This window comes from Taeniopygia guttata, chromosome 2 (genome assembly GCF_048771995.1).
Source record: "Taeniopygia guttata chromosome 2, bTaeGut7.mat, whole genome shotgun sequence".
Classification (NCBI taxonomy): Eukaryota; Metazoa; Chordata; class Aves; order Passeriformes; family Estrildidae; genus Taeniopygia; species Taeniopygia guttata.
Genome location: NC_133026.1, coordinates 120,061,113 through 120,088,839, shown reverse-complemented (window position 1 = coordinate 120,088,839; position 27,727 = coordinate 120,061,113). Strand labels below are relative to the sequence as shown.

Here is a 27,727-nt window from a genome sequence, read left to right as displayed (position 1 = left end):
TGTGTGACACCACTGTGGAGGACACTGCTCTGTGGCTCATCACTGCATGGGACACTGCTGCTGCGCAGGACATGGCTCTGCGGGAGGAACATCACCAGGCATTGCTGGGGGGGGTCACTGAGTGTGGGGCACTGCTGAGGGGGACATTGCTGTAAGGGCCTTCACTTAGAGGACCTGCCATGAGGAGGTCATTGAAGGCCATCACTGTGCAAGTCCCTGTAGTGTGGGACATTGTTCCCGCAGTGTGGGACATATTTCCTGCTGTGCAGGACATCCTGATACAGAACATCGCTGTGTGGGACATCGCCCGGGAAAACACCCAGACCCCTGGCAGGACAGCCCCGAGGCAGCTGTGCCGCTGCCCGACCGGGCAGGGCAGGGCAGGGCAGGGCAGGGCCGCCCCCCGCCCCCGCCGGGCGTCCGCCCAGCCCGCTCCTCTCCTCTCCGCTCCGCCGGGGGCTGGCGGCGGCCGCGGCGCGCAGCAGCGGCGGGGCCCGCACGTCGGGCGGCGCGGCGGTGGCCGGTGGCCGGGGCGGCGGTGATGGGCGGCACGGCGCTGTCGGGAGCGCTGTGGCTGGGGCTGCTGTGGGCCGGGAGCGGGGCCGGGGGCAGCTGCCAAGGGAAGTGCTGCCAGGGCCGGGATGCCGCCTGCGTCGGCGAGGGATGGAGGGAGGGAGGGGGCTACGGGACCTGCTACTGCGACGGAGGCTGCCGGCGAGCCGGGGACTGCTGCCACGACCACGGCCAGGCGTGCCCGGGTAGGTGCGTCCGCCCCGGTCCTGGCGAGGGGGCGCGGCGGAGGGCGGCCGGCGGCACCCCGGGCCCCGGCCCCCTGCCCGGGTACGGGTACGGGACCCGCGCCCCGGCCTCCTGCCCGGGTACGGGACCCGCGCTCCGGCCCCCTGCCCGGGTACGGTACCCCCCGCCCCGGCCCCCTGCCCGGGTACGGGAGTGCCGCCCCGGCCCTCCGGCCGGGTACAGGAGCTGCCTGCCGGGGCTTGGCGGGAGGGAGGTTTCGCCGGGTTCGTCCGGGCACGGGCTCCGGGCTGCGAGAGGGGCAGGTTCCTCCCTCTCCAGCCCCGAGGCGAGGGCATGAGCACAGGCTGGGGCAGCGCCAGGCTCAGGAAGGGAGACAAACTTTTCACTTACTAGAGAGAAAAGGTTTCCAGATCAGCTGTGGTACGGTGACAGTCTGAAGTTATTTTACCTTTAAAATATTATGTTACTTACTTTTCACTCAGGCAAGTCCCAAACACGGATTGATTGCCGTGAGGATGTCCGATTGCAGAGACAGCAGGGAGGTTAATTTAGCACCGTCTATGTCTCTCAGCTGATTCTTTCTTCACATCCTGACAAACAAAATTCAATGAAATAATTGGGGAAGTCCCCACTGTGAGGTTTTGTCTAGGAGCATGAATCTGCAGGAATTTACTGTGAAGGCAAAGGCTTAAAAATAAGCGTAAGCGCATAAGTGAGAGGGTCCTCTGCCAGCCCTCGGGGGATGGCAAGACGTCCCAATGAGCAATGGCAAGGAGGAAAAAGTAGCCCAGCTCTACCAAACGGAGTATCTGCTTTGTAGGTATTCACCGTGCCTCTTTCTGTGGTATTTCTACCCTTTGCAGCCTTCACAATTTGACTGACCTCTGTGTGCCTGGGATGCAGGACACAGACCTTGCTTTGCAGGTGCAGTACTAATACTTGGTCAGCTTAATGTCTCTTCCCAGCTGGCTGGATGCACGCCAGCCTACAGTCAGAAAGTCATGAGCCTCTGCTGCACAGTCCTGCTAATTAGGGTGTATTTAGCAGGCTCAATGCCATGCTGACATAGCCACATAGCTTTGGCACCCAGGTTGGCTTACATCTGCCCGGGCTGGGAAGGCAGAGTTCAACTCTCAGATTGGGTAGACCCATCCTGAAGGATGTAAAACTGCACAGAAGAACTCAGCAGAGCAGAACTATGACCCCAGGCCTCTAGAAGGAACATGGTCAGCTCTCCCACAGTTTAATAATCTCCTCAGAGTAACAGAAGGGAAAAAAATGCACCACAAAGTCAGACAGAATGTAGCATTTTTCAAATAGATGGTTCTTTCATTCAGGAAAGTCAGTAGAGGAAGAACTGGCAAGATGCTTGTCATACAGCTGCAGCATATTGCATCCTTTCAGTAAATCAAATAATTTTTAATATTCAAGCATAAAAGGAGAGAGCTGATGAACATGCATAGTGTTAGCATGAAAACAGAGCTGAAATCCTTCAAAAAGAATCTCAAGATTGTGCTTGAGAAGTTCTAGTTTAAACACTTTCATTACCATGACTTCTGGGGTGACTTCTGGCACTTGATGATGCCCTGCTGTCATCAATATGGTATTTTTTGGCTCGGGCTCAGTGGTGATTGCCTCAAAAGGCATAGTATGTCTACAATATAAATGCACCGCTCTTGTACCCTGTGTGGGTGGTGGGTACCCTAGATCCAGTCAGGAAAGTGGACTTTCAGTGAAGCCTCCCTGTCTCACTGCCTCTTCTTCACCAGAGCTAAAATTTGCCAGTCTTTGGTGGCCCAGTTCAGGAAGCTAAACACACAGGGAACTATTTCTGTTTTCTCTATTGCCTGTTTTCTTTTATTGCCTGGTTTGACTCCCTGCACTGCCTTGCTGCCCTGCTGTTGTGCGAACACCAATGCAAACACAGAGGGAACAGCACATTTTGCATTGATGGGTGTAGCATGGGAGGGCAGAACTTTGGCACCCTGGCAAGGTGATCCTAGAATTCACACATCCAAAATTCTAAATTTACAAGTTGTTCTTTTAAAGGCAAATGATACTATATACTCTCCATGGCAAGTAGTCATTAACTTGTATTCTGTATAAACATAAATTCTAAATAGTTCCACTGGAAGTTTGTTTCAATTTACACAGTATAGCTGAAAATTCTAGAGTCTTTTTTGTTCCTGTTGGATGTTGGCATCTCCCCATTACGTCTTGCTAAAATCTAAGTGTTTAATGACACTGGGGTGTTCACTGGCATAGTTCACTGTTTTGAATGTAGAGTTCAAAACTTTGAAATAGAAATGTGAAGAAAGGTGATCAATGGTTCTCGTGCTACTGCTTGTTTGTCAACCTGTTCACAACTCATGATTTCAGCATCTGCAGAAAGGACATTTCATCCTTTGGGGAAAGTGCAAAGTGCCTCAACTTTAAGTAATCAAGAGATGCTAGGATGCAAGAGATGTTAGGAATCACCCAAAAACAATGCTCCAGAATAAAAGAAATGACTGAAAGAATTAACATCCTAAAGCTGCCAGCAGCATGGTTAAATTCTGTCATGTCTAAAGATCATTGTAGGTTTAGTACTTTACATACTTCTGGCTCGGCAGAAGTTCATGGACTGCTGAACCCAAGTTCAAGAATTTTTAAATAAACTTCCTTATAGTTCTAACACTGAAGAATATTTTTGAATAAATGAAGAATATTTTTGAAGAAAAAATATTGTTGTACATAGTATTTTAAATAGGAACTACTGTCCAGTGAGAAAGCCTGAGAAAGGAATCAGCTCACCATTTGAATCAAAGTGGATACTCTGAAAAAATCTAGAGATCCGTACATATTACAATATATGTTGTACAATGAACATACTACAAGCCTCTGTTTTTCTTTTTCCAGAGATGAGAAAAAACTAAATGGAATTTCAATCAGAAATAAGGATTTGTGTTTCTTAGTGCTGCAAGTAGAAGACAAAACCAAAGATTTGGCTACTGAGCTGTCTTTCATAAGATAGCAGTGTAATTTTTCTGTGGTTTATATTGAAATTTCAAGTGTTGCATTAGCTTCCACATTTTGGTAGATACCCGAGAACAAATCCCTTCCTTCAGTTTCCTTTGACTTGCATCCTCCTCATTGTTTCCATGAATCATCATTTGACATCACTGTGTTAAATAAGCTGAGCAAATAGCAATATAGAGAGGGATCCATAAAGATAGGTATACCATAGCTATAGGTCCTTGATACTTCTTTTTGTGTGTCAAGAGATAGCACCATTTCTTTTATGTCAGCTCATGGATCCAATCTCTGTCATGCTGAGGAATTTGACATCTTTCCAACAAGGCACAAAATTGATCTACTGTCCCTTAATAGTTTTTGGGTACTGACTGCAAGAGCGACATTATTATCTCACTGCCTAAATTCCATTCTAGCAACCCAATATTCTTATTTTTCCACATAACTAGGGCAATTCATCCTTCTTATTCTAAATCTTGATAACCATAAAATTACCATGTATTTCTGCAGATGACCAATATTTAACTGTCAGCTTGGTTTGATTCCAGTAAGACATGAAGTCATTGCTTTATTTGTTATGCACTTACTCAGTTCCTTTGTTTCTTCATGGAAAATTTGATGTTAGACTTGATGTTATCTGCATATCAAGGTGGTAATATGGGATTAAAGTTCTGTGGAAATTTTTATTTATTTAGGTCATTCATACCGCCAGCTTGGAAGAGAATCAATAGATAAGGAAATAGGCTAGATAGACACTTACTGTCCTTAGGGCACATGGGTAGAACTAAGATTTGTGATCAGGCATTGAAGTCTGTGCTTGTGCCATAAAATCTAGCAGAGTCAAGGACTGTGTTTGGACCCTGCAGCCAGGTGGCAAAGACTGTGAGGTCCATACTGCATTTAGCACTTGTCCTGGCTATCCCATGGTGAGCTCTAAGACATTTTAACTATGCCTGGTTTTCTTTTCTAGTTCACCATTCTTGGAACAAACAGTCTGAGGGCTGTACTGCAACATGTCAGTGTGGTGCCTTCACAGCCACAGAGGTTGTGTCATGTACTTTGGGGTACTTGGATGTGTCTGAGGGCAGTGCCTGGTGGTTAAGTGTCAGGTGTCTGCATGTGGCAAAGGGGGCTTTTTCTGCAATTTCCCAGCACTGTTATACAAATCATACTCAGGAGCTGTCTGGGAAAGTGTTTTTCAGTAAGAAGAAGAAAAAACCAGAGGATACTAATTGTTGAGGAGGATGGGCAGTGGCAACACTGCCTGAGTGTTGAGCAGGTGGCCCAATACTCGGGCAACCCTGTGGTTCTGTTTCAGTGGAATTCCTTCGGGCGTGGGATGCAGCATCCTCAGCCACAATGCACCTGGTGCTGTCAGGGCACTGAGTAAGTGCATATCAAAGTGAGCAAGTTTGGTCAGAACAGCTGGTACACAGTGAGAATGGAGGAAGGGAATTTTGGTGAAGTGATAAGGACGTCTGCCAAGTAGCCTCTTTCAGAGGTTTTATCTGCTTTATTATATTGGTAGTAGTCCAAGAAATTAGAGATGTAATGACAGAGCAAACACTGCAATTTCTATGTTTTATGAGAAGAGTCACAAACCCCAAGGAGGTTATCACATTCTATTCTCTCTTCCCAATTTCTTGTACTGGCTGAATCCCAGAGGGCATAAAATATTTTCCTGAAAGATTAGTTTGGTCCCATCACTTTCCTTCAACACTGATACAAGGATGTAACTAGGGGTTAAGCTGTAAAGCTTCTTGGGGATTTAAATTGTAATCCGGAAATGCAGAAAAAAAATTGAAAGCATGTGATATGTTCCATTACAAGCTAATGAGAAATAGTACACCTGGGAAATGAAAAGTTTTATTTCACTAGATAATGAGAAGCATGACCCAAAACAATCCAGAACCAGTTTAAGATAGCCCACTTAAGGTAGCCCATTTAAGATGATAATGTGTATTTTGTACCATTCTCTAACCTGGAGCACCTACTGGGTGGCCTCCAGGAAAGAAGGCTACTGGGAATGCCTCACCAGTCAGATTAAATGTCCTTGTAGGGCACAAATTAAGTATGACCTGTGTAGGGAAATCATTGCTTATCCTCAGAGAATTCTTCCACTTGATGGATGCCCATGTGTGAGACATTTTTCTTATCTGCTCTTTCATGCTTCTCCTGCCATGGCTGTGCAGATTTGAAGCTCCCAGGTAGACGGGTTGTTTGTTCCACCAGTGAGCATCCAGAGATCATCATAATCCAACCCCTGAGGGCTCAGCCTGCAATGAAGCTTTTCATTCTGACTGCTAAGGAAAGGGGAAATTTTTAGGTTGTATAGTTTTCGAAAACAGGGACTTGGTGTTCCTGGAGATGAGTCTGAGAAAAGCAGTTTCATGGAGATGTAAAATGGCTGTGTGTTTTTTACAGCTGCATATTGTTTTAATGGAAAAATAAAGTGAAGACTTCTGCGTTGTGTAGCTTCTCATTCAGGAATAATGTATCTATCACCTGTTTTTGTATTCTGGGAATGACACTGCAAAACCTTTTCTTCCCTGCCTAAGGGAAATGCAGTTTCTTATGATTCAAAGTTTACTTTAAAAATAATGGTACTTTCCCCAGAATTTTTGACTAATTCAGAGGAAGTTTGTGATCCATGAGAACTGAAATTCAAATATCCAATGTTCTGTAGTTGAAAATGAGCAGGATCTGTGTTAAAACAGGAGAACAAAATTGTGGCACTGAATACAGTTCAGTGTTGAAGAAAAAGGAACTAGAAATAGATCTGAAGGGAATCAAATGTGCTACTGGTTAATGTTCCAGCCTTTAAACAAAATCTAGTGATGTAGGAACTGCCAAGGAAGGTCAGACCAGTCTGGTGTAGATAATCCATGAGCTGGTCTCCTTTGAGGCTAATGCTTTATGCTTCAGAAGAGGGTACAGAAGAACCCTGCAGCTGTAGAGAAAGGTTTTGATGAGGGGCTCTTTCTTTGTGGACAACGGATGGAATAGGGAGCCAAGCATTGCAGGCAGGTTTGAATTTTCAATTTGAGTATGCAAAATCCTGGAAGAGCATTCAAACCGATATAAATAAAATTAGAAAAAAAAGTTAAAAAAAAAAACAGCCCAAACCAAACAAAAAGCCCCTCAATATGATCTTATTATCTCAAGCTTTTGAAAGCAATTAGGATAAAACAGAATTCTTGACTACTAATAATGTTTTCATACTGCTTTGCAGCTATTCCCTGTGTTGTGGGGGAGTGGAGTCATTGGAGTGGCTGTGCAGAACAATGTCATCCTGGGCTGCGGATCCGTAGGCGCTATGTACAACAGGAACCTAAAAACGGTGGGGAACCATGTCCAGCTCTGGAGGAGAAGGCTGGTTGCCTGGAATACCTGACTTACCAGGGGGAGGACTGCGGCCATGAACATGGTACTCTCCATTTCATCTCTCTGCTGTATATTGTGTCCATCGCGGCCATCATAAATTTTACTGATGTCAATGAACAGCAATAAACCAAGCATCTATCTGCAGTTAGCTGGTTAAAATTTTAATTTAGAACTTTACTTTCTACTGTCATACTACTTTTTATTCAATAATTTGTTTTCCTACTCTGGCTGCTCTTAATTTTCTGTTAAGCAAACAACTAAGCTGCGTCCATTCCTTCAGTTAGATGCAAGTATCAAATTATCTCTGTGCGAAATTAGAACACAAATTCAGTATGAAACTGGAAACAGTACTCCTTGTGGGATTCCAGTACATCCTATTTCCTCACTGTCTAGATGGCATGCATTATTTTTGTTCTGAATAAGGAGAGAGCTTAGCTGTAGGGAATGGGGTTGAGGTCCAATGTTGCCAACATTTTATCACTTTTTCAATGAAGTCATTCACCCACTGTTACAGTAATTGAAATATGACTCAGCTGTGCCTTGCTGTTTTACCATAACTGTTTTTTTCCCTCAGTCCCTGCTTTCATAACTACCTCTGAATACGGTAAAGAAAGAAAAAGACGAGCAGCTTCTTCTCTCTGGCCTTCAGACAAAGAAGCAGCAGGGTAATCTATTTATCATATGTATGTGGGTCATCTTGTTCAGTAGAAAACAGCTGTCTACAGAGAAAGATGTAATTAAAATTTCAAAAATTAAACAATAAGCTGTAGCTTGTACTGGTTTTCTCTCCTGCAGTTTATTTGCATATCCTAGATATTCTTTATTACTTGCTAATTGTCCTGAATTAGACATTGGGATCATGGCAAATCTGGTGACAGCTGCTTTTGAAAGCCAGCAGTAAACAATGCTAAAACAAAGCTGAATGTAAGTGTAAGTCTGAGAAATTAGATGTAGGTCTCTGAACAACGTGGGCTGAATGGAATTGGTGTCAAGAGACCTTTTTTTTAAACTATTTGACACAAGCGGTAAGAAATTTTGTTTAGTTACCAGTAGAGATGGTAATGAAGTTTAAATTAGGCTATTACTGGGTCGGTAATGCTCATAATGCTTTGTCCTGTGCTATTTTTCCTAGAACAATAAAAATCATTGATGCTCTTAGTCTCTTTTCCATTTTCTTTCAGCAGCATAGAAGAAAAAATATGGGTTACTGAGATCTGGTTTTCAAAATTATTTAATACAGAACACTACCAGAAAATGAGATTGTACATAAAACACTGGACTGGGGCATAGTATGAGAAATAGTTTACATAATGTTTTTAAGAATCCACTGATCGGGTTAGGGTCAGAAAGATTTGTTAGCAATGATGATGTCTAACTTCCATTTCACAAACAGCACGCTTATGATATGTAAGTCCATTCAAAGTGCCTACTTAGCTCGTGCTTTATCTCTCATAATTTGGTTCTTTTCCCTCTGAGCAGATACTGTGTGGAGTTCAGGACGGAATCCCTTTCCCAGCAGTGTGCCTTGGAGACGCGGCCGTACGCGCGCTGGATGCAGTACCTGCGCGAGGGACACACCGTGTGCGTCGCCTGCCAGCCCCCGGCCATGAGCACGGCCACGCAGCGCTGCTCCGGCGACGGCCACAACGCACACGGGTAAACCAAAACGCAGCACCGGAGTTCATACTTCTCAAAATCTCACTAAAAGCTGCATTTATTGTACCTAAAAACTGGAACAGCTTAAACAGTTTGTAGAGCACAGAAGGTTTCATCCTTTCACTTAACACAGAAATTGCTTTTAAAACCTAGATAAAATTGGGAAGTCATTTCAATATAAGAGCTTAATGCTTTAGTCACTATTGTTAAGGTGATGGAATTTGTGTAGTGGAAGAGGACTTTTTACAGCTATGGGCACTTTTACTTAAAAAGTAAAAGTGCCATAGTCCTGCCATAGTCCAAATCTGATTGCAGATTTAACCGTGGTGGATTGGTACTCCCCTCAAGCATATATACCTGGTTTTTAGAAAATTAATTGTGCAAGTAGATATTTATTATTCAGAACTGATTTTTATATGATCCATACATTTATTAATATGCATACTACTTAATACCTGTACAACTAGCTACTCAATGCACCATGCTGGATATTCCACTTAGGAATATAATGTCTGCTCCAGAAAGAATTTTAAGAGCTGGATGTGTTTAATAAAGTCTTATATGATTAAACAAATCCAATCTTCTGACATTTTATACAACACAATCCAGTAATACTAAATACATAGCTTTTACTCTTCTAATTTCATATTTATTGTCTCATTTCAGAGATAAAATCTTACACTGGGAAGCAATTGGCAACTCTCAGTGCCAAGGAACCTGGAAGAAGATCCGGCAACTGGAACACTGTTCCTGTCCCCTGGTGCATAGTTTTATTTTTACATAAAAGTTTAAAAGACCTTTAAAATTGCAACAAAAAGACTAAGAAAATTAACACCAATGCCAAGAAACCTATATATTTCTGCTGCATTTTCTGGAGCCTTAACAAATTTTAAAGGAGTCAGGACTTTGGCAGAATCATTTCAGGAAATTCTCTCCGCCTTAATACAAAATGCTAAGACTGAATCTCTGTATTAGAACACTAGAAGCATGTTACCCTGTTTCTCTTTTGTAATTAAAATGCTAATGTTTCTAACCACAAAAGTTGCTTTCCATCTTTACTGGCCAAAGCCCTGTCTACAGGCACTGCTCCTACTCAGTAGTGAGCCAGCCAAATATTTTCAAGTCTGACAATAGTTACTGTCAACATTTAAGAGCAAGGGTGAATAAAAATTAAGTTTTTGAAAGCTAAAACTGATTTCAGTTTAGGTACTTTGTTCCTCTCCAGTATCATCTAGACAATTTTTTACACTTTAACTATGTAAGTATTCTTCCTCTACACTGCAGTTTTCATGTTCAGCCACCTTCATGAAGACATATACCTAGTCAGCATTGTTAAGGAATTAGTCTCCTCAGAACTTTGTAATACATAGTGTAACTTTTCTGGCAGATGAACCTAGACCAGACTTTGTGACTAAGGCCTTGGCTAAGAGTAAAAAAATTACTTATTACTAATTAAAAATGCTCATCTACAATGATTAGCACAGGAACCTGCAACATCTGAGCACTGACAAGACTGCTATGAAGGTTGAGAAAATTTCCTGTTAAGACAGGCAGCATTTGCGTGCAACACGAAGACTTCCTGGAAGAAGCCAGAGTCTCCTAGCAAGAATAAGAAAGGTGATCTGCTTGAGGTTCTGTCTACAGTAAGAATGTGTTGTAAAACAAACTTTGAATTGCATTTCACTTGATTCACACCAGTATGACAGCGGAAAGCATGAGTTTTCTGAGATTGTGGAAATCTCTTCCAAATTATCTGAATCCAGAGATACAGGCTAGTGCCTTCATCCATCTGTTACAGTCTCCCATGAGCAGGAGAGCTACAGTGGCCAGCAGAGACTTTGCTAGTGACCCCCATTAAAGAGTATCTTTGCTGTCACTGACAGAGTAGACTCATTATTGAGCCCTACTTTGGCCATGTGTTTTTGAGCTTTCCCTTTCCTGCTGCTCTGGAAGAAGTCACTTGTCAAGACAAGGTAGGTGGCACAAGCTAACCAAGAGATGCTAAGTGCTAGTATAATAGTGCTCCTTTCCATGTAAAAAATTAACCAGTCCCTTTGTTACTTACAAATACAACATTATATGAATTTACACCTTTTTAACTGCAGAAAAAAACCCAACAAACCATTATCTCATAAAATTAACAATACTAATACATACATACTTTTCAGTATAACTTACAGAGATGACAAGTCTGATCTAAATTTCAAAGTAAAGCAAAGCAAATTAGAATGGGCTTTATGGCAGGAAGTAAAAATATGAAAAGGTCAATCTAAGAAGAGATACAGCCCATTAAAAATACAGAACACTTGACTTTTTATTAGCCGCCATCAAACTAAAGATCTAATACCCCTAATTTACATAATAGACATCTCTTAAATCACTGCAAACACTTTCACATTTCAGAATCTAGGTGATCTGTTACTGCATACAGCAAAAAAGGCCAGACTCTACATTTAAGTCCTCATTACCAGAGCAAGTGAGCTTACACAAATGTTTTATACCTATTACTATTCTGTTTCATGTTTTAGGACAGCAACAGTGCTGGACACTCTGAGTCTAAAATAAGATGTTATTCTGAAAAGCTAGAATAGGTCCTCATGTAGGGAAAGGTCAAGAATTGGTTCCTGCAGTCCAAATCAGCTTTGTTTGGTCTTGCTCAGTGTCCTCCACCGGTCTTTCAACATGACACTTGTTCGGTTGTTGAAGTTACCATGGGCTAAAATTTTAGCCCAGTTACCCACTCCAAACTGCCTTACTCCCGATTTCAGCTCCAAGTCTTCTTTGGGAGTCCATAGCTAGGGCAAGAAAAATACCAGATATATGAACAGAGAAAGGTATTAATCTAAGAGCTTATAGGAACTATAAAAGCAAATTTTCAAACAGCTCTCTAGTTATAACAGATGTCAGAGGGGATTTTTTGAGCACCTTATCTTGAAACTAGAGATAAATGATAAATTTGTAACTGAACCTGTAGAGCTTTAAGGGGGCTCCCAAAGGGGACCTGTGTAATAAAGCCTTGGGTTAATTGGCGTAACTGGATTGGAAGTAAAAAATGTTTATAGAACATTACAAGAGCCATAAGAATGGTAAATGGCTGAATCTGAAGGCCTAAAATTTATAGCTTGGTGGAAGAAAGGTTGGTTTTCCAGAGTATGTATAAAACCTCCTTGTGTAAGTAACAGATTGCTTCCAACTATCAAATGGATAAATAGTGTTGGCTATAAAGCAGAAGGGAACATTAGAGAATCATACTATGGCTCACCCTTACAACTGAAACCTTCAAAATTGTAAAGAACTGAGCAGAGAGGGAAATGTAGGTGCCAAGGAATAGCTTCAACTTAAACCAGACTAGTAGATCTGGTAAGTGCAAGGAAAAGCGAATTACACCACTTAACTCCAAAAATAATGTACACAATGGAAACGCAAATCTTACGGCTGTTGTCATTACACAAATGCATACCCTCCTGCTTGTGCACAAGGGAGGATGAGCAGCAGGAAAACCCAGCCAACATGACTGTCAGTGGCACAAGAACCCACAACCGTGGAAATACGAAGAAAAAAAAATTATTTCTTAATGACCTGGAATCCTTCTGGGATCTTTAAAAGCTCTTGTAAGCATCATCAGTATAATCTCTGGCCATGTGACAATTTTGAGTGTTATTCTGCATGGTTCCAACCTTCTGTTAAATTTATACTTCTAAAAATTGCAGCAGGGCTCAGACATGAAATACAAGGGGGAGTAATATTCAACCTCAACACTGTAGCAGATCAAAACTATCCTGGTTATTCTCCAAAAAGGGAAAATGTGGCATCTAAACAAAGTGCAAGCTGAGGTGTGTAAAGACTAAACTTCACATCTCAAAGCTGTATTTATTCCAGCTTAATGCAAGTGTCAGGGCCTCTTCAGTAAATTCTGATCACTGACAAACCTCACTAAGCAGTGAATGAATTACAAGTAATAGTAGTTCAACTGTATTTTTTGAGCAGTTAGGAACCTAAAACTTCTCTAAAGTAGTTTACCTTTTATCAAAAATACTTCCTTTTCCTAATTCTTCCTGTTCTACAGATCTTTTGCAACATTAGCAGTAAACAGCCTTTTTCTCTACTATTATTAAAAGACCAGAGATTCCATTGGAATCATGTAGTTCATCTCGTTTCAGAGCATGCCAGAAAACTTTACTAAATAAAATCTTTATTCAAGTAACACAGTTATGCTTGACCTACAGAGCCAGATAATTCAAATACTTTCATCAAAAGAGACAATCACAACACTTATTACTTGCAATGATTAATTACATTTGCTGTTAAATGGTTGTTTTTAGCTTGTTTTGATTTTTAATTTCTTACACTGAGCTTTTTTTTTAAAAATAAATTTCTTCCACTTATTGTATAAATGAGGGTCTGCTTCACAGGTAAATCAGGGACTGACTCATTTTCTTTTCACTGAGGAAGAGAACAGAGCAATAAGTTGTCTCCTGCCCCACTCAATGAAAAGTTCTCTGTCCCCTCTGGGCCAGAATTTATCTAGATTCCAGCTTTGCACTGCTACAAGATTGGTAGAAAGCTTGGACATAATGCAGCACTACGCTTGAGCTCACATCAGCACAGTGCCTGGTCCACAGCAACGTGACATCTGGCCAGCCCTGAGCACCAGCAGAGAAAGCTTGAGTTTGCCAGGCAGAATGTGAAGACATTCCCTCACAAATCTGAAGATCTTGTTACTTCTTTAGTCAGTTCTGCTCTAATAACCTCTTTTCCTTTATACGTTATTGGACTCTGCTGAGTTTTCTCCTTCAACTTTAAATATACAGATTTTTTTTTCCATACAAGTTGACAAAACTCCGAACACTCAGATTTTCAGACACATTTTTTAAGTTAAATCAAGTATCAGCCATATTTTAGACAACTCAAAGGACTTGCCATTTAATTACTGGATATAAAATTGAGTACAAACAGTTCCCTAAATTCTGTGACACTTGCATCCCCTAATTTAGGAATGAGAAAATAAAGTATGTGTCCTTTCAATAGCACTGCAGATTGTTCTATGCAGCTAACTGAAAACACTGAAAGGCTGAAAATGGGCACTGAACCATTGCAATGAAATGCCATTTACAAAACAAGAGCAAACAATGCCAACATTGAATGAGGGACTACATGGAAAAGGAAGTTCTAGAAGTCAACAGCTCTGACATTCATTGCATTCTTTCATGCATGTGGACAATTTTATAACCCAGATGATAAAGCAGAGGAGCAGATTTGTTGTTTAAAAGGCCAATTATCAATGCTTTCTATAAAACATTTATGAGGTTTTAGTGGAAGGGAGTAAGGCATAAATATAACAGAGGGAGCAGATGCCTACAACTTTTCTAAGTGTTGAAAGAAACAGAGTTCTGAATCTTAAGTTTCATTTAAGTTATTTTAAAATTTTCAGTGCCCCTGTCAGATGCAGTTCTCTACAATTTAGTCTTTATATTTCAATTAAGGTTGAACTATAACAACATAATTAAGCAAACAACTCTTATTTTTTTCTAACAAGATGTGTGTATAAGCCCTAGACCTAGACACATGCTTGTAGGTGACCCCGTAACAGACTAGCTCAGCATAAAAATATGTGACTACAAAGCTTTCATTAGCTCTGTGTCATTGTGGTCCAAATAGTTTAATTCTTGATGTTGAAAGCAAGCTTGATCAAAGTGTTCATGCTTACCAGCAACTGCCTAACAAGGTACCTATCCAAGTATATGCTGGAATAAAGTAGATTTGTCTTTAAAGGCAAAAAACAAATCCAATAAGTGCTGTCTTTTTTTTTTTTTTTCCCTTAGGGCACTGGTTTTATCTTCAGCTTTTAAAGAGATTGTCAGTGATCTAACTATTCCTGAGATCTGTGAGAAACTGAAAAAAACTCTTTATAGGGGCTTAAATTTCAAGAATCAGATCTCATTAGGACTTCAACCCATTTGAGGACAGCATCTAACTGAAGATTTAATCAGTACATCAACTTCAGTAAAAATTCTTAAAGAAATAGCTCTAGAGAAAAACAAAAACGCAGATTTGGTCTTCCCTGTTATGTGAAAAATGAAATATCAAAGTGAACACCAGAAAAACAAAACAGCTCACATCAAAATGGATATATGATGACAACTTGTACTATTATCTGAACTGAAAGACTCCATATTGCTTCCTAAGAGATATCATAAAGAAGACTCCAACAATATCAATATAGTTTTTTAATGTTAATTTCTTCAGTTATCATGATAAAATGCCAAACACTTATGAAGGATAATTAGCTATAATCAAAAATTAGCTTGAAAGACCTCAACATCAAATCAACTTCAAATTGCATTCTGTTAAGGCATACACTTCTGCATGTTCCACCAATGTAAGTGCTAGCATTAGTGAACACAGTAGGGTAATTTTAATGTAACCCTACCATGAAGTAGGCTTACTCAGGAAGAATGCACAAAGGACCATTTGAAATGTAGCATTATAAGAAGGCCCTACCATTTGGTTTATAAAAACTAGAGTAGTTTTCCAAGTAAATATGTTTTTATATCACAAAAGTATTGAATTATAAAATTGCTAAATCTTTAACCTTCTAAGCTGGAAAATGAGTTGCCCCTGATACTTGCCCAAAATTCTCACAGGCAAATGACATCCTGAATTCTTTAATCCAAACTGTGGAAATAATTTTTTATTTCACAGTAAGCTTTGTTAAGGGTGTATTTCAACAAATAAAAGCCTTGGAAGCTTTAGCAACAACATTTGAGACAGTAAAAATATGTTCTATTTCCTGTCTTTAAAAAGAAAGGGACTGTAACAATTTCAGGAACTGTAGCACTCGAATAATTTACATAATCTTAAATCTGAGCAATAGATTTAAAAATTAAAGTTGATAAAAAAATTCTGCGCATGCAGATTCATTTTATCTCCATTTAAAAGAGAGAATAGGTACAAACCTGTTTTTTTCGGCTACATGCCAAAGGAACTCCATTTTTTCCCACATTTTGCAAGTTGTTAAGACCTAGAAGACAGTTAATATAAATCCAAAACAATTAGGAGTCTACATCAAGGCAGCAGTTTTACCATTTACACCTGACAAGAATATACATTATTTTGAATGCACTATGTACACTATAGGATGGGAAGTAACAACCAATCAGAGCTATGATTCTTTGTACACAAATGCCATAATTTCTAAGTACATGTATCAGGTTTAACTGTGGCAAGCATTCAAGGCATCTTAAGAGTTTAAGAATTTGTCCTTCCATGTACAACATGACCACGTGCAGGAACTATAACACATCTCGCTGTGGTAAGAGGGTGCTAATGGTCTTAAGAACTTACTTATAACTATTATATTATCTGTGTTAGGTTTTTAAGACGTAGTACCAGGAAATCACACAAACATCCTGACTTCGTACATTTAGTACAATTTGTTTTTCCAATCAGCTAACTTCTTTAGGTCCTTCCCAATCAAGTTTTCTAGCAACAGAATTCAGAAAGAAATTAATTTCAGTACTCCTCTGTCCACTTTCTTTTGCACAGAATACCATAAGTCCTGTAAACCAACCAAGCAAACCAGAAAATAGTGAATTACTTTACAAAATTAATTGCTAGAGAACTTTAAGTCATTTCACTGCTTCCTAAATATGGCAATCACCTAGTTTGCATTTGTACAGAAACCATAGACAACTTGGAGTGTTTTTATCCACCACAACCATTTCTGCCTTAATCAAATCACATTGGATAGCAGTTAGAAATAAGTGCCTGACATGACTGTTTTGAAAGTGTAAAAATAAACTAATTCTCACTCTTAAGAACTCTGCTCTCTTTGGGCTTCTGTCCTGAACGTCTCCTGCAAAGAACACAAATCTGAAGTAAAAATACAAAGAACTTGATGAAAAGTCAGTGACCAGAGCAATAACAACAAAATTTTTTACCTTGCTATGGGTTTTTTTATGCTTACAGATGACTGGCTTGTGATACACTGTTTCTCTTTCATCAATCTTAAAAGAAAAGACAAAAAAATTATTTCCTATGCAGCAACTTGTCATTTATATGATTCAACAATATTTAAATTAAAGACTTTCTTCATTCTTCATCTAAGACTTCCCTACAGCAGCAGTGGCATACAATCACTAGCTGCATCAATGCAATCACCCTCTTAACCGTGCCTCCCTATACCTGGACGAGAAATACAGAATCTGCTGAGTTGGAAGGGACCCACAGGGATCACTGAGTTCATCTTTTAGCCCTGCACAGACATCCCCAAGAGTCACATCATGTGCTTGAGACCACCGTGCAAATACTTCTTGAACTCTGTCAGGTTTGGTAATGTGACCACTTCCTTGGGTAGCCTGTTCTCAAGACATTTAAAGAGGCATTTTGCACTTCTATTTTTTCATTAGGAATTATTTCCATAGGTTTTTTTTGAACGAGTCTTTCATCATATCTCTCAGATGTGTCAGAAGCTGCCCTTCTAAAAAAACAGATTAAAAAAAAAATCTTATGACTTATCCTCCTCTATACTGACTGCATCAGCATTTTATTAACTAAGTGGTGCCAAGTATTCCAAGTACAAAAATGAAGAAATACAGATTCTATCCCAGCTAAAGCCAGCAACTTATTCTCCCTGAATAAATGGTGATAAACCTAGAACATTAACATTTTCCAAAATAATCATATAATGGTTCTGAAGGCTTGCACTGTCAGAATCATGAAGCAACGTAACTATTTTCCTTCACACTAGTATCATTAAAGGGTCACTGTAAGAAAAATGTAAAGCTGATTCCATTTCCTTATTCCTTTTCTTCTTGAGATGACCAACAGCCGGAAATTAGAACTAAAAAGAGTCCAATCAAGCATTACAAAAGCAAAGTCTTTTTTGTGCTTATATTATTATAGACTGACAGCTGTTTAAACTGCAAATTGTCCAGCCTCACAAATAATTAAACTTAATGACAAGCTTTTTCATGTAAATGCCAAAAGTAACAACCACAGAAGAGCACAAATTTAAAGAAAATAGGGAATGAGCTTGTAGCTAGTTTTCTATTGGACAGCAGTTTGGAATTTAACTTTCCCCCCTTTTACCTACTCTTTGATCTGCAAGTTTCATGTTACTGTCCAAGAGCATCCTTTAGCAGTATAACACTTAATACAAACCTTTGTTTTGTTTCCAAATCACTTTTGCCATTTTCATTGACTTCCACAGGTCTGTTTTGCAATGTTGCTCTCAACCCTTTAGAAACCACATGTTTTGTGGCTTCCTGTGAGAAATGTAATTGATAGTTTTAAATTAAAGCCAGACAGTACATAGATAGGAGTTTGCACTAAGATTAATATGCATACTTTTTATTAGAACTAGCAGTGCTTATTTGATAGACATTTCAGAGGTATTAACATTAAAGTAAGTGGTTTCAAAACAACTTTAGCATGTTAAGTTGAAATCCCTAAAGATCTTTATAAACTAGGAAAAATTTTAGTCATAGCTGCAATTGATTTTTATATGGACGCAAAGAAATGCAACAAATAGTCGCATGAGTGAACTTAAAAATGTATTAAGTAAATTACAGAACTTAACTAAGACTGCAAATATTACCAAAGTACTCCAAAGCCTGGATTTATAACTAGGTTAGAAACTGAAACTGACAGGTGTCAAGTTTATCTAGTTCTGTAGCACATGGCAGGACAAAGCATACATGTAACATGTTCAAAAGACATTTCTAAGCAGACCTTAGGCTTGCAATACAAGCTTTTTTTGCACTGGCAAAAAATATTTCTAACATCCTGCTCAAACTTTTAGCCACAAATTAAGATTATTTCACCTTCATTGACAAGAGAAGGCACTAGTAATTCATTACTCCTTATAGAGTACCTAAAAGGGGCCTCCTACACTGAATAAAGATAGGACAAACTTCTTACCAGGGCCTGTAGAGGTAGGACAAGAGTTAATGATTTTAAACTAAAAGAGGGTAGATTTGGACTAGATATAAGGAAGAATTCTGTTTTGTTTATGATGAGAGTGGCAAAACATGGAACATGCTGCCCAGCACGTTGGTTGATCCCTGAAAACCTTCAAGGCCAGGTTGAACGGGACTCTAAACAACCTGATCTAATTAAAGATGTCCCTGCTTATTGCAAGTGAGTTGGTCTAAATGACCTTTAAAAATTCCTTTCAATCCAAACTATTCTATGATTATACTTTTACATCTGGCACTAGAAGAAAGAGAAATTAGCAGTTAAAGCTAGAATGTTCTTCTGCAGAGAAGACAGGGTACACTGCTGGGAAACCTGTGTGCTGCACAGAAGGGGGAATTCCTCACAAAGCTGTCTCCTCCATGTGCCAGAATAACTCTGCTCAAAGTAAGATTTGCAATGTGGGTACAGACAGTAGGACAAATAGGATGGACAAATGCCTGCAGTGGGGATGCAAGCAGTGAGGGCCTTAGGCATGTTAGTATGGAATTCTGGGTCTTCTCTGACACCTCCAAGCCTCCGCTTTCTCTTACACTCAAGAGCCTTGGAAAATAAACTTGAAAACTGACATTCAAGTGAAACCATTAAAAGGTATTCCTTGTATTATACTTTGAGTGTATTTAATAAGTTGCCCAGTCTCTCTGATAAGAAAATGAAAAACACAGAGGAACTTCAGGATTGTTTATTTAAAATTTGCTTCTTATTACCTTTAGACGTCTGTGCTTTTGTAATTGAATAATTCAATATTCTTTTATATGAAGTAAACATAAGAGAAATTCTTTACAATCCTCCTGAAGATGAACTGAAGAAGGAATGTTGTTCTTGCCGATTTTAAATCACTTTTGAGTAAGACGGTTTGTAAGAAACATTTGTATTTACAGGAAAACAGCAATAATAGCTTTCTATCTCCTAACTCCCCTGACATTCCTAAAGCTTTTATCCAAATTAACAGGTCTTGATTTTTTATTTTTAGTAGGGGAAGTCATGTAAGCTTAAATAAAATAATCCGTAAATATAAAGCTACATTTTTAAGGAGTCCTATATCAGAACTGCATTTCTTAAACAGATCTTGTTAAAACAAGATTATTATCCTATTAACACTATTATTATTAACACTATTATCCTAACTATTTTTCTAATCAAAGTAGCTGTGGGAAAAACATTAATATAAGATATTTAGGAGCAGTCTCTTTCCTACTAACTTTCTCCAAGACATATAAATTAAAACAAAAAGGTTGAAAATAAGACATTCCAAAGGAAGGTAAAGTTTCCTTTTCATCTAATACAGTAACCGAATATTACCTAAACAACTCCCTTGAAAGGATAGTTCTATTTAATTGTATCATGTAATTTTTTTCAAAATTTTTAAAAATACTTTCAACATACCTGTCTTAAGAAGTTAGTTTCATTTTCTTTCATGAAAAGTTCAATGTAAGACTTGATTTTACTTATCAAAAGACTGTAACTGAAGCTTTGGAGAAGAGGAACATATGGATCCTTGGTTTTAATTACGGTTGCCAGCTTCACCCTTAAAGGCTAAGAAAAGCACAGCTTTATACAACACAAATCCTGCAGCAAACTTGGTATCTGTGCTAAACAGGAAATACAGAAAGCTAAACGTGATGATTATACAGGCTCCTGAATATCCCTATACAACTTCCTGCTGCAGTTTGAAACTGTTCTGGAGTCAACCAGACATAATACCAGGTATTTACCTTATGTGCTCAGTAAATGGCAAAGCATAACTGACCAGAGATCTACATTTTCATTTCCTTTATGAATAACACTGAAAGCAGGGTTGTCAGTGGGGGAAACACACCCAGAAAAAGCCACCCATTATTCGGTTCTCCCTTCTCCTTTCCCGCCTCAAAAAGACTGCCATTGAAAGAGTTGTACAGTGCTCAGGAGAAGGATAACTTAGTACAGCAGCACTAAGGATACATCAATACTGATAATTAGAAATTCACATTTTGTCTACCAATGCCTCTGAATTTTACAGAAGCCAATATATCCGGAGAATTGTTTTCTATGTATAGGCTGCATTTTTATTTATGAATTTGAGTATTATTACCACAATCTACACTTTCCAAACATCCAAATCCTCCGAATGGAAGTGTATCTGAAGAATAATTATACACAGGCTACTACTTACACAGAACATGTGTCCTAATATACCAGTTGAAGATACAGGAAGCATTTTTAACTTCTTTTCACCTACAGTCCTTCTGTTGCTCTTCTCTTCACTCCAGCAAATTCAAATGTGTGTACTAACTATTATATTAGAGACATATTCACTCAAACTTGCAACTCGGTGAGTGATGCAGTCAACTTCAAACCAGGAGATGGCCTAAAACATATGTTGTCTTTTCCAGTCAGAGGCATAATAGCATTCAGTCTGTACTACAGAAGCTAATGAGTTTTCCTTCACTGGGATGCTTTGGTACATAGAACACTAATTGGAGATGACAGAGTCCACTACAATAGAAATCAGCAAATTGGCTGTTAGTAGTCAGCACTATCAAATTGCTAGAATTTGTAGTGCTATCTCACTCCTCATATAAAGTGGAAGAGGGGATGAAGTAAAATGCTGCTAAAAGCATTTTACTCCCACAGAAATCATCCAATATTTTATCAATCTGGCCACAAATTTTTTTTTGCATTTTAAAGTGACATAGGATGAAAGTGACTGCACAGACAATAACAAAATTGAAGTTATGCAGGTAGGATTTGCTAGCTTTGCAAATCAACTCCCCTCTTTCTCCTCTGAAAGTCAAGAACTTTTAATGCAATTTAAACAATTTACTACCTTATCTGATTCAGAGTCTGTGAACAACCTTTCAAGAACTTCAGCAGCTTCCTTGAAATATCTGTTTTCCATATAGACTGCTACAATCTACAAGAAATATAATTAAAAGATATGATAAATATTCCACCTGAGATTCAGAAAAAGCAAGAGAATTCACAATTCTACAGTTTTCTAAGACTCCAAAACTCCAGATGATTATATATTTAAGGGTTATTGATACTTATCTAATTCTAACAGTTAGTACTGAAATTAGTTTTGAAATTTATTTCAATTGGTATCTTTTTCGGATTGGCAGCTTTTGAAACAAATTTGAACTGGTACAAACAGGAACCATATGAGATAGAAAAAGGTCCCCTATACAGACCTCTTTAATCTGTCTAAAACTGAAAATTCAGCTCAGTCTGAATAGTCTGCTAATAGCCCAAGATTTTTGTAAAAAGGGCTCTGTTTTAGTAAGGATAGAATAAAATTTTTAAGGTTGGAAAAGACCTTTAAGGTCATCAAGTCCAACCATCAGCCTAGCACACACCACCAATGTTCACCATTAATCCACATCCTCAAGTGCCATATCCACATGTTTTTTTCAAACCGTTCCAAGGATAGTGCCTCCACCACTTCCCTGGGCAGTCTTTTTCAATGTCGTGCAACCCTTTGTGTGAAAAAGTTTTTTCTTATACCCAGTTTAAACCTCCCCTGGCACAACTTGAGGCCATTTCCTCTCATCCTGTCACTAGTCACCTGGGAGAAGAGACCAACCCCCACCCGGCTACAACCTCCTTTCAGGCAGTTCTAGAGAGTGACAAGGTCCCCCCGAGCCTCCTTTTCTCCAGGCTAAACACTCCCAGCTCCCTCAGCTACTCCTAGTAATAACATTTGTGCTCCAGACCCTTCACCAGTTCTGTTGCGCTTCTCTGGACACTCTCCAGCACTTCAAAGTCTTTCTTGTCCTGAGGGGCCCAGAACTGAACACAGGATTCAAGGTATGGCCTCATCAGTGCTGAGTAATCACTGCCCTGGTCCTGATGGCCACAATGTTCTGGATACAAGCCAGGATGGCACTGGCCTTCTTGGCCACCTGGGCACATGCTGGCTCTTGTTTAGCTACTGTTGACCAGCAACTCTAGGTCCTTTCCCACCAGGCAGATTTCCAGCTACCCATTCCCAATGAGTAGGCAGCATCTTGAAGCACTATGAGTAAGTCACACAGACCTGAATTTGAATCAAGCGACGAATTTCTTCATGAAGTTTTTCCAGTTTAATTTCTTCCCTTTCGAGTAAAGTCCAGAAAGACAGAGCAGATTCCAAAGGTGAAATTCTTGGATCATTTTCAAACTGTAATCCTTAGAGGGGGAAAAAACCAAAGTACTTATAAAAATTAAAGGATAAAGTTAAATAGATTACATTATTTATATGCAGCAATTTGTATTATACAATTTCAGTTCCTTTTTCCTCAATTTTTAGGTGTTTAAGAAACTTGAAGCATCTGTCTTCTTTCCAGAGACTGGTTCTTCCTTCCCTTCCTAGTAACATTACTGCTGCATTTTCAAGGGGTATTATGTCAGCTAATTATTGATCACTTAAAATGCTACTTGCAATTAGGTATTTGGTCTGGCATTAATAATGCATTAAACTTAGCATGAGATTTCACAACATTTGCTATTGATACTATTAATTTTGTAATACAATTACCATGCTAAGTAGTTTGTTTTTTTTTTTTTCTTCCTGTGTCTATCACTATTTCCATGTCTTAACTTTCTGTTGTATTTGAAGTGCTTAAACCAAGAGGGAAACTCAAACAGGTCTACACAGGAGTGTCACTGAAAAAGCAGAAGCAACCTCCCATGCCAGTGTACTTCTGTGCCAACACCAAGGTTTGTGCAAACTCCCAGCAAAAGAGCAGTGACCAGTTCTGGCAGAAATCTAGTCTAGACAAATATTCATCCCCTTAACACTCCTAAGCAGTTTCCCAGACTGGTCACTGCACACCTGCACAAGTGAGTGTGCCAATGTAACAGATGCAGGAGGAGCTGGCAGGTGCACAAGTGCTTTTTTCCCATGGCACTGCCAGCTTAATTCAAGATGTTCACCGAATTACAGCATCACGTGTGCCTTCATTTTATTGTATCAGCAGAATCTCTCTTAATAACTTACTCCTTTCATTAAGTATTTTTCAGACACAAGGTAAACAACTTACACAATACTGGAGAAAAATTATTTTATATCCACTACAATGTCAAACAGTGAAATTTCAAACCTAATTATGTGCATATATACACATATAACGAAAACAAAAACATGTGTTTCTCTAATTATTGTCTAAATCAAGTAACATGACACTTCATATTACTTACTTTAATAGTGTAAAACCAAAGTGTTTAGCTCCTAGAAATCTGAAACAGCCCACTCTGTATGATCAGTACAGATCAAATATTTTAATTACTAGCAAAATAGGAAAGCTACCATATATTAGCTTTCCACATACATTGTGTAGCTACAGCTGATGTAAGACCTACTACACACATGCAATCTTCCTCATCACACAGATAATTCTCTACTGATAAGACAAAAACACACAATGAAGTAATATTCTCAAATGTTATATACAATAATATAATTTAGAGCATTAGGATAAAAATTGCCTAATTTTTATACTATTTAAAATATTAGAATTTGACTCCCAAGCTAAACTAAAACAGGATGACATAATACCTGATAAGCAACAAAGGAAATTTAATAATTTAATTGTATGGAAACAAGACTTTGTGGCATTGCTTGGCTAGAATACACTTTTTTATTCTATGCTCATGCTTTCAAGACTGCTTCTGAAGTCTTTAAATTCCAGAGTTTTATCAAACAGTGAAAAAAAAAGAAGTTAAAGTCTTCCAGAAACTCAAACAAAATCATCTTGGCTAAACCAACAAGTTACAAATGCAGCCAAACAGAAGATATGGTAGTGAATAAGAGCCCCAAGGACTTGCAGCCAGCTGGGAATCTTACAGTCTTCTATAGGAAATATAGACAGTCACCCTTTTCATCCATCTTCTCATTCCTGCTTCTGTCCTACTTTAATCTCTAGAATTAAATGTGCAGAAAAGAACACATATCCTGAATTTTAAACTTGCAAGTATTGTTCAGTAAGAGCTATTCAGTCCTTTCCAGTATATTTCTTTTGTCGATACTACTCTGACAAAAAAGTATCAATTTAAGAAGTATATGGTCATTCAAACTCCATGCAGCTAAGTAAGTCAGCACAGAATAACACCAGTCCTGCAGACAGCTCACATGTGTAATAAAGACAGTACAAAATGTGAAATTGATTCAATTTATATATAGCTGTATCTATAGATAAAAACATATACAGATCTGCAGAGTAAGGGCTATATGAAAGCATATCTAATACACTTCTGTAGAAGTTTATAAAACTATTTTTAAACAAGTGAAAAAAACCCAAACCTGTGTACTTACCAAGACTTTTTCCTTGTGCAATTCTTATCAAAAGCTGGCAGAGATATACTGTTTTTTTCTGATGTGGAGGTATTTGGGAGAAACCATTAATAAGAGCTGAAAAAGAAAAGTTAAGTCAGTCTTGCTCCAGCACTGCCACAGTGTGGCTAGATATATACTTGACACTGTGTTATCAGATTTCACTAAATCTCTAACTCCTTAAGAAACTAATGAAGCACACTTAATTAGTATTCTTCCCTGCTAAAATAATATTTAAGAGCTTGACCAAAAGAGGATATCTTCTTCTGAAGAAACAGTAGAATTAACCACAGGCTTAAATTCATCCAATTCAAAGACCACAGAATCAAATTTAGGGTTTTTTTTTTTGGTAAGTAGGGTACTACAAAAGACAGCTGTCTGCTTCAAAGAACAATTCCAGGGAAGTGTGGGCATTCACTTCTAGGGAATGCCACAGACAGACTGCTAACACTTACATGTTACTATAGCAACTTACAGAACTAAGGCAGCAAAAGCAACATGGAAAGCTTACTCAGAAATGTAAATTTACAAGGGAAATCCTCCTTGTGAGGCTGGAAGGTCACAAGGATTATCACATATTTTAAAATGGGAGCTATCATGAGTTTATTCCCATCATGCAGGTTACTATGAATTTCCTATGCTAATGTGCTGGATATAGTAATTCATCTTCACAGCATAATACAGAACCATTCAAAATGAAAAGTGAATCACACAATAGTTGGGGTTCAAAGGAGCTGCTGAGAACCAATTCCTTCCTACCTTCTGCACTTGCTTCAGCTTGAATTGACTTTCCTGTTGACAGCCAATCATTATTTCTGTAGGTCTCCCTTTGACATATGCAAGAGTAATAGTTCTGTGTTTCTATGAAAAAAACATGCCTACTTTTCTATTTTCTATTCTATTCTTATGACTGTGCTTAGCTTTTCCCAAAGGCTTTTGCAATATTGACTTTATAATCTTAGAGTGCCAAACTCTTTCCTCTGTTGTTGAACAGAGTAGGAACAAGTTCAAAATTTACTATTATTTCTTATTTCCATATGGCCTTGAATTCTCTACAATTTAATCAATAGTTTCTACTAATACACTTAGTCTTCCCAGGAGATATTTTCAATCTGCTTTTGCATTGAGTGTCTGTCTCTGCTTCCCACCTTCATGAAACTTCAGTACAATTTTCCTATTGAGTTGCAGTCCAAAGGCCACACATCAAAAGGCAATATAAATAATCTAATTTAGCAGCCCCCCATTCAAAGTACTTTATTAAGTTACTGTTAGATTTTTTACCATAGTCCATATAAATCGACTTAGTAATCATTCTACGTGGCATTGTATTTCACTCTTTGCAGAAGTTTAAACAAATCATACTACTACGTTCACTTGAGTCAAGAACATACACAAAGAAAAAAATATCCTCCAAATCTCTAACCTAGTATCCCCAGGAAAACTGCTTCTTACAGAAGAAAACATCATAAACCCATCAAATTTATCTGAGACATAGACATTTACTTCTACTTGTCAACCACTCTCACTCTAAAGATCATGTCTCATTTTAAAGGTATGTTTTTCTATTCAAAATCCAGTCACCAGTCTTCATTTCATCTCACCTCTGTCTGCCAGACTATAGTTCTCTGAAATATTTCTAGCACTGCTGAATTGCTGCCGTGTGCGAGTACCACCCAAGCCCTCCTGAGGCCCCCGAAAGAGTTTGAGCATCACCCCCAGCGCTGCTGCCCACGGTGGTGGACGGGCTACGAGCGCTTTAGCGCAGCCACGCCCGGCGTGCCGGGGGCTGCCGCCCCTCAGGGCTGCGGAGCGGCTCACCCTGCGCAACGTCCCTCCAGCGCCAGAACTCCGCCCCGCTCTGCTCCTCGAAGTGCCGGCACAGGGAGGAGCAGGCGAACTCCAGCATCCACTCCGCGGCCACGGCCTCCACGGCGTCCGGCGGGGCCGAATTCTCGGAGCGGCTGACGGAGCTATCGCTGCTGTCCGCCGCTCCCAGCGCGTCTCGGGCCGCCGTCGCCATCTTCAAACCCCGCGCCAACGGCTGCCAGCCCCGATCTTCGCCGCGCCGCAGCCAATCAGCGCGATCTCCCCGCCCACCACGCTCTGCATCCAATCAGCAAAGCAGCTCCACTCGACCCCGCCCCGCTCACCGAGTCCCAACCAATCAGCGCGGCCGCCGGTGTGTCGTCCCCGCCGCTTGTTTTGGTGGCGTTTGCCCTGTGGTGGCGGCGCGGGGCGCTGCGGGGCGCTGGGCCGGGGGCGCTGAGGGCCACCGCGTCCCTCCCTTCCTCCGGGAGCTGGAGGGGAAACGTGGGCGTTTTCTTGTACGTGTGATGGGAAGGGCTTCGCTAAGCTCATCTTCATGTGGGCTCTGAAGAGAGGAGGCTGTGGAAGGGGGGGGGGGGGGGGGAGGGCGGACATACCAGAACGAAGCCCTGGCTGGAATGTGAGGAGGGGCGGTGTTTAGCTGGGGTGTGTCTGTCTGAAAAGGCAACTGTAAAACGCGGGGAGGAAGAAGGTAGTCTGCGAAGGGCTGGGTTTAATGCAACTGCTGAAGGGCAGAACAGTTTTCCTCTCCGAGATGTGATGGAGGGTCAAGTGATATGCTGGTAGATCTGGTGAAAAGCTTTAATTAGAGCTTTATTTCGCTCC

General features: G+C 39.8%; 2 protein-coding genes across 2 annotated transcripts; one reads left to right on the top strand and one right to left on the bottom strand.

Annotated features, from left to right (window-relative positions):
* The first annotated feature begins 445 nt into the window (after nt 1-445).
* Nucleotides 446-9,852, top strand: SBSPON (somatomedin B and thrombospondin type 1 domain containing). The gene is made up of 5 exons (XM_030266333.4): nt 446-758; nt 7,004-7,198; nt 7,730-7,820; nt 8,635-8,811; nt 9,478-9,852. The coding sequence occupies exons 1-5, from the start codon at nt 542-544 to the stop codon at nt 9,593-9,595; spliced, it is 798 nt and encodes a 265-aa protein (XP_030122193.4). The 5' UTR covers nt 446-541; the 3' UTR covers nt 9,596-9,852.
* Nucleotides 8,371-27,286, bottom strand: TERF1 (telomeric repeat binding factor 1). The gene is made up of 10 exons (XM_012571928.5): nt 26,894-27,286; nt 25,058-25,153; nt 22,802-22,932; nt 21,593-21,679; nt 20,173-20,322; nt 17,974-18,077; nt 16,752-16,817; nt 16,623-16,666; nt 15,768-15,832; nt 8,371-11,606 (listed from the first exon to the last, which is right to left on the bottom strand). Exons 1-10 carry the CDS (start codon nt 27,093-27,095, stop codon nt 11,448-11,450), a joined length of 1,104 nt encoding a protein of 367 aa, XP_012427382.5. The 5' UTR covers nt 27,096-27,286; the 3' UTR covers nt 8,371-11,447.
* Between the last annotated feature and the right edge of the window lie 441 nt (nt 27,287-27,727).

Excerpts from the sequence above, each read along its gene's own strand:
- SBSPON (XM_030266333.4), top strand. The coding sequence starts at position 542 with ATGGGCGGCACGGCGCTGTCGGGAGCGCTGTGGCTGGGGCTGCTGTGG. Across the intron at positions 7,199-7,729 it reads GGACTGCGGCCATGAACATG|TCCCTGCTTTCATAACTACC; the intron begins GTACTCTCCATT and ends TTTTTCCCTCAG. Across the intron at positions 7,821-8,634 it reads TCAGACAAAGAAGCAGCAGG|ATACTGTGTGGAGTTCAGGA; the intron begins GTAATCTATTTA and ends CCCTCTGAGCAG.
- TERF1 (XM_012571928.5), bottom strand. The coding sequence starts at position 27,095 with ATGGCGACGGCGGCCCGAGACGCGCTGGGAGCGGCGGACAGCAGCGAT. Across the intron at positions 16,667-16,751 it reads ATAAAAAAACCCATAGCAAG|GAGACGTTCAGGACAGAAGC; the intron begins GTAAAAAATTTT and ends TGTTCTTTGCAG. Across the intron at positions 15,833-16,622 it reads AGAGAGCAGAGTTCTTAAGA|GTCTTAACAACTTGCAAAAT; the intron begins GTGAGAATTAGT and ends ACTGTCTTCTAG.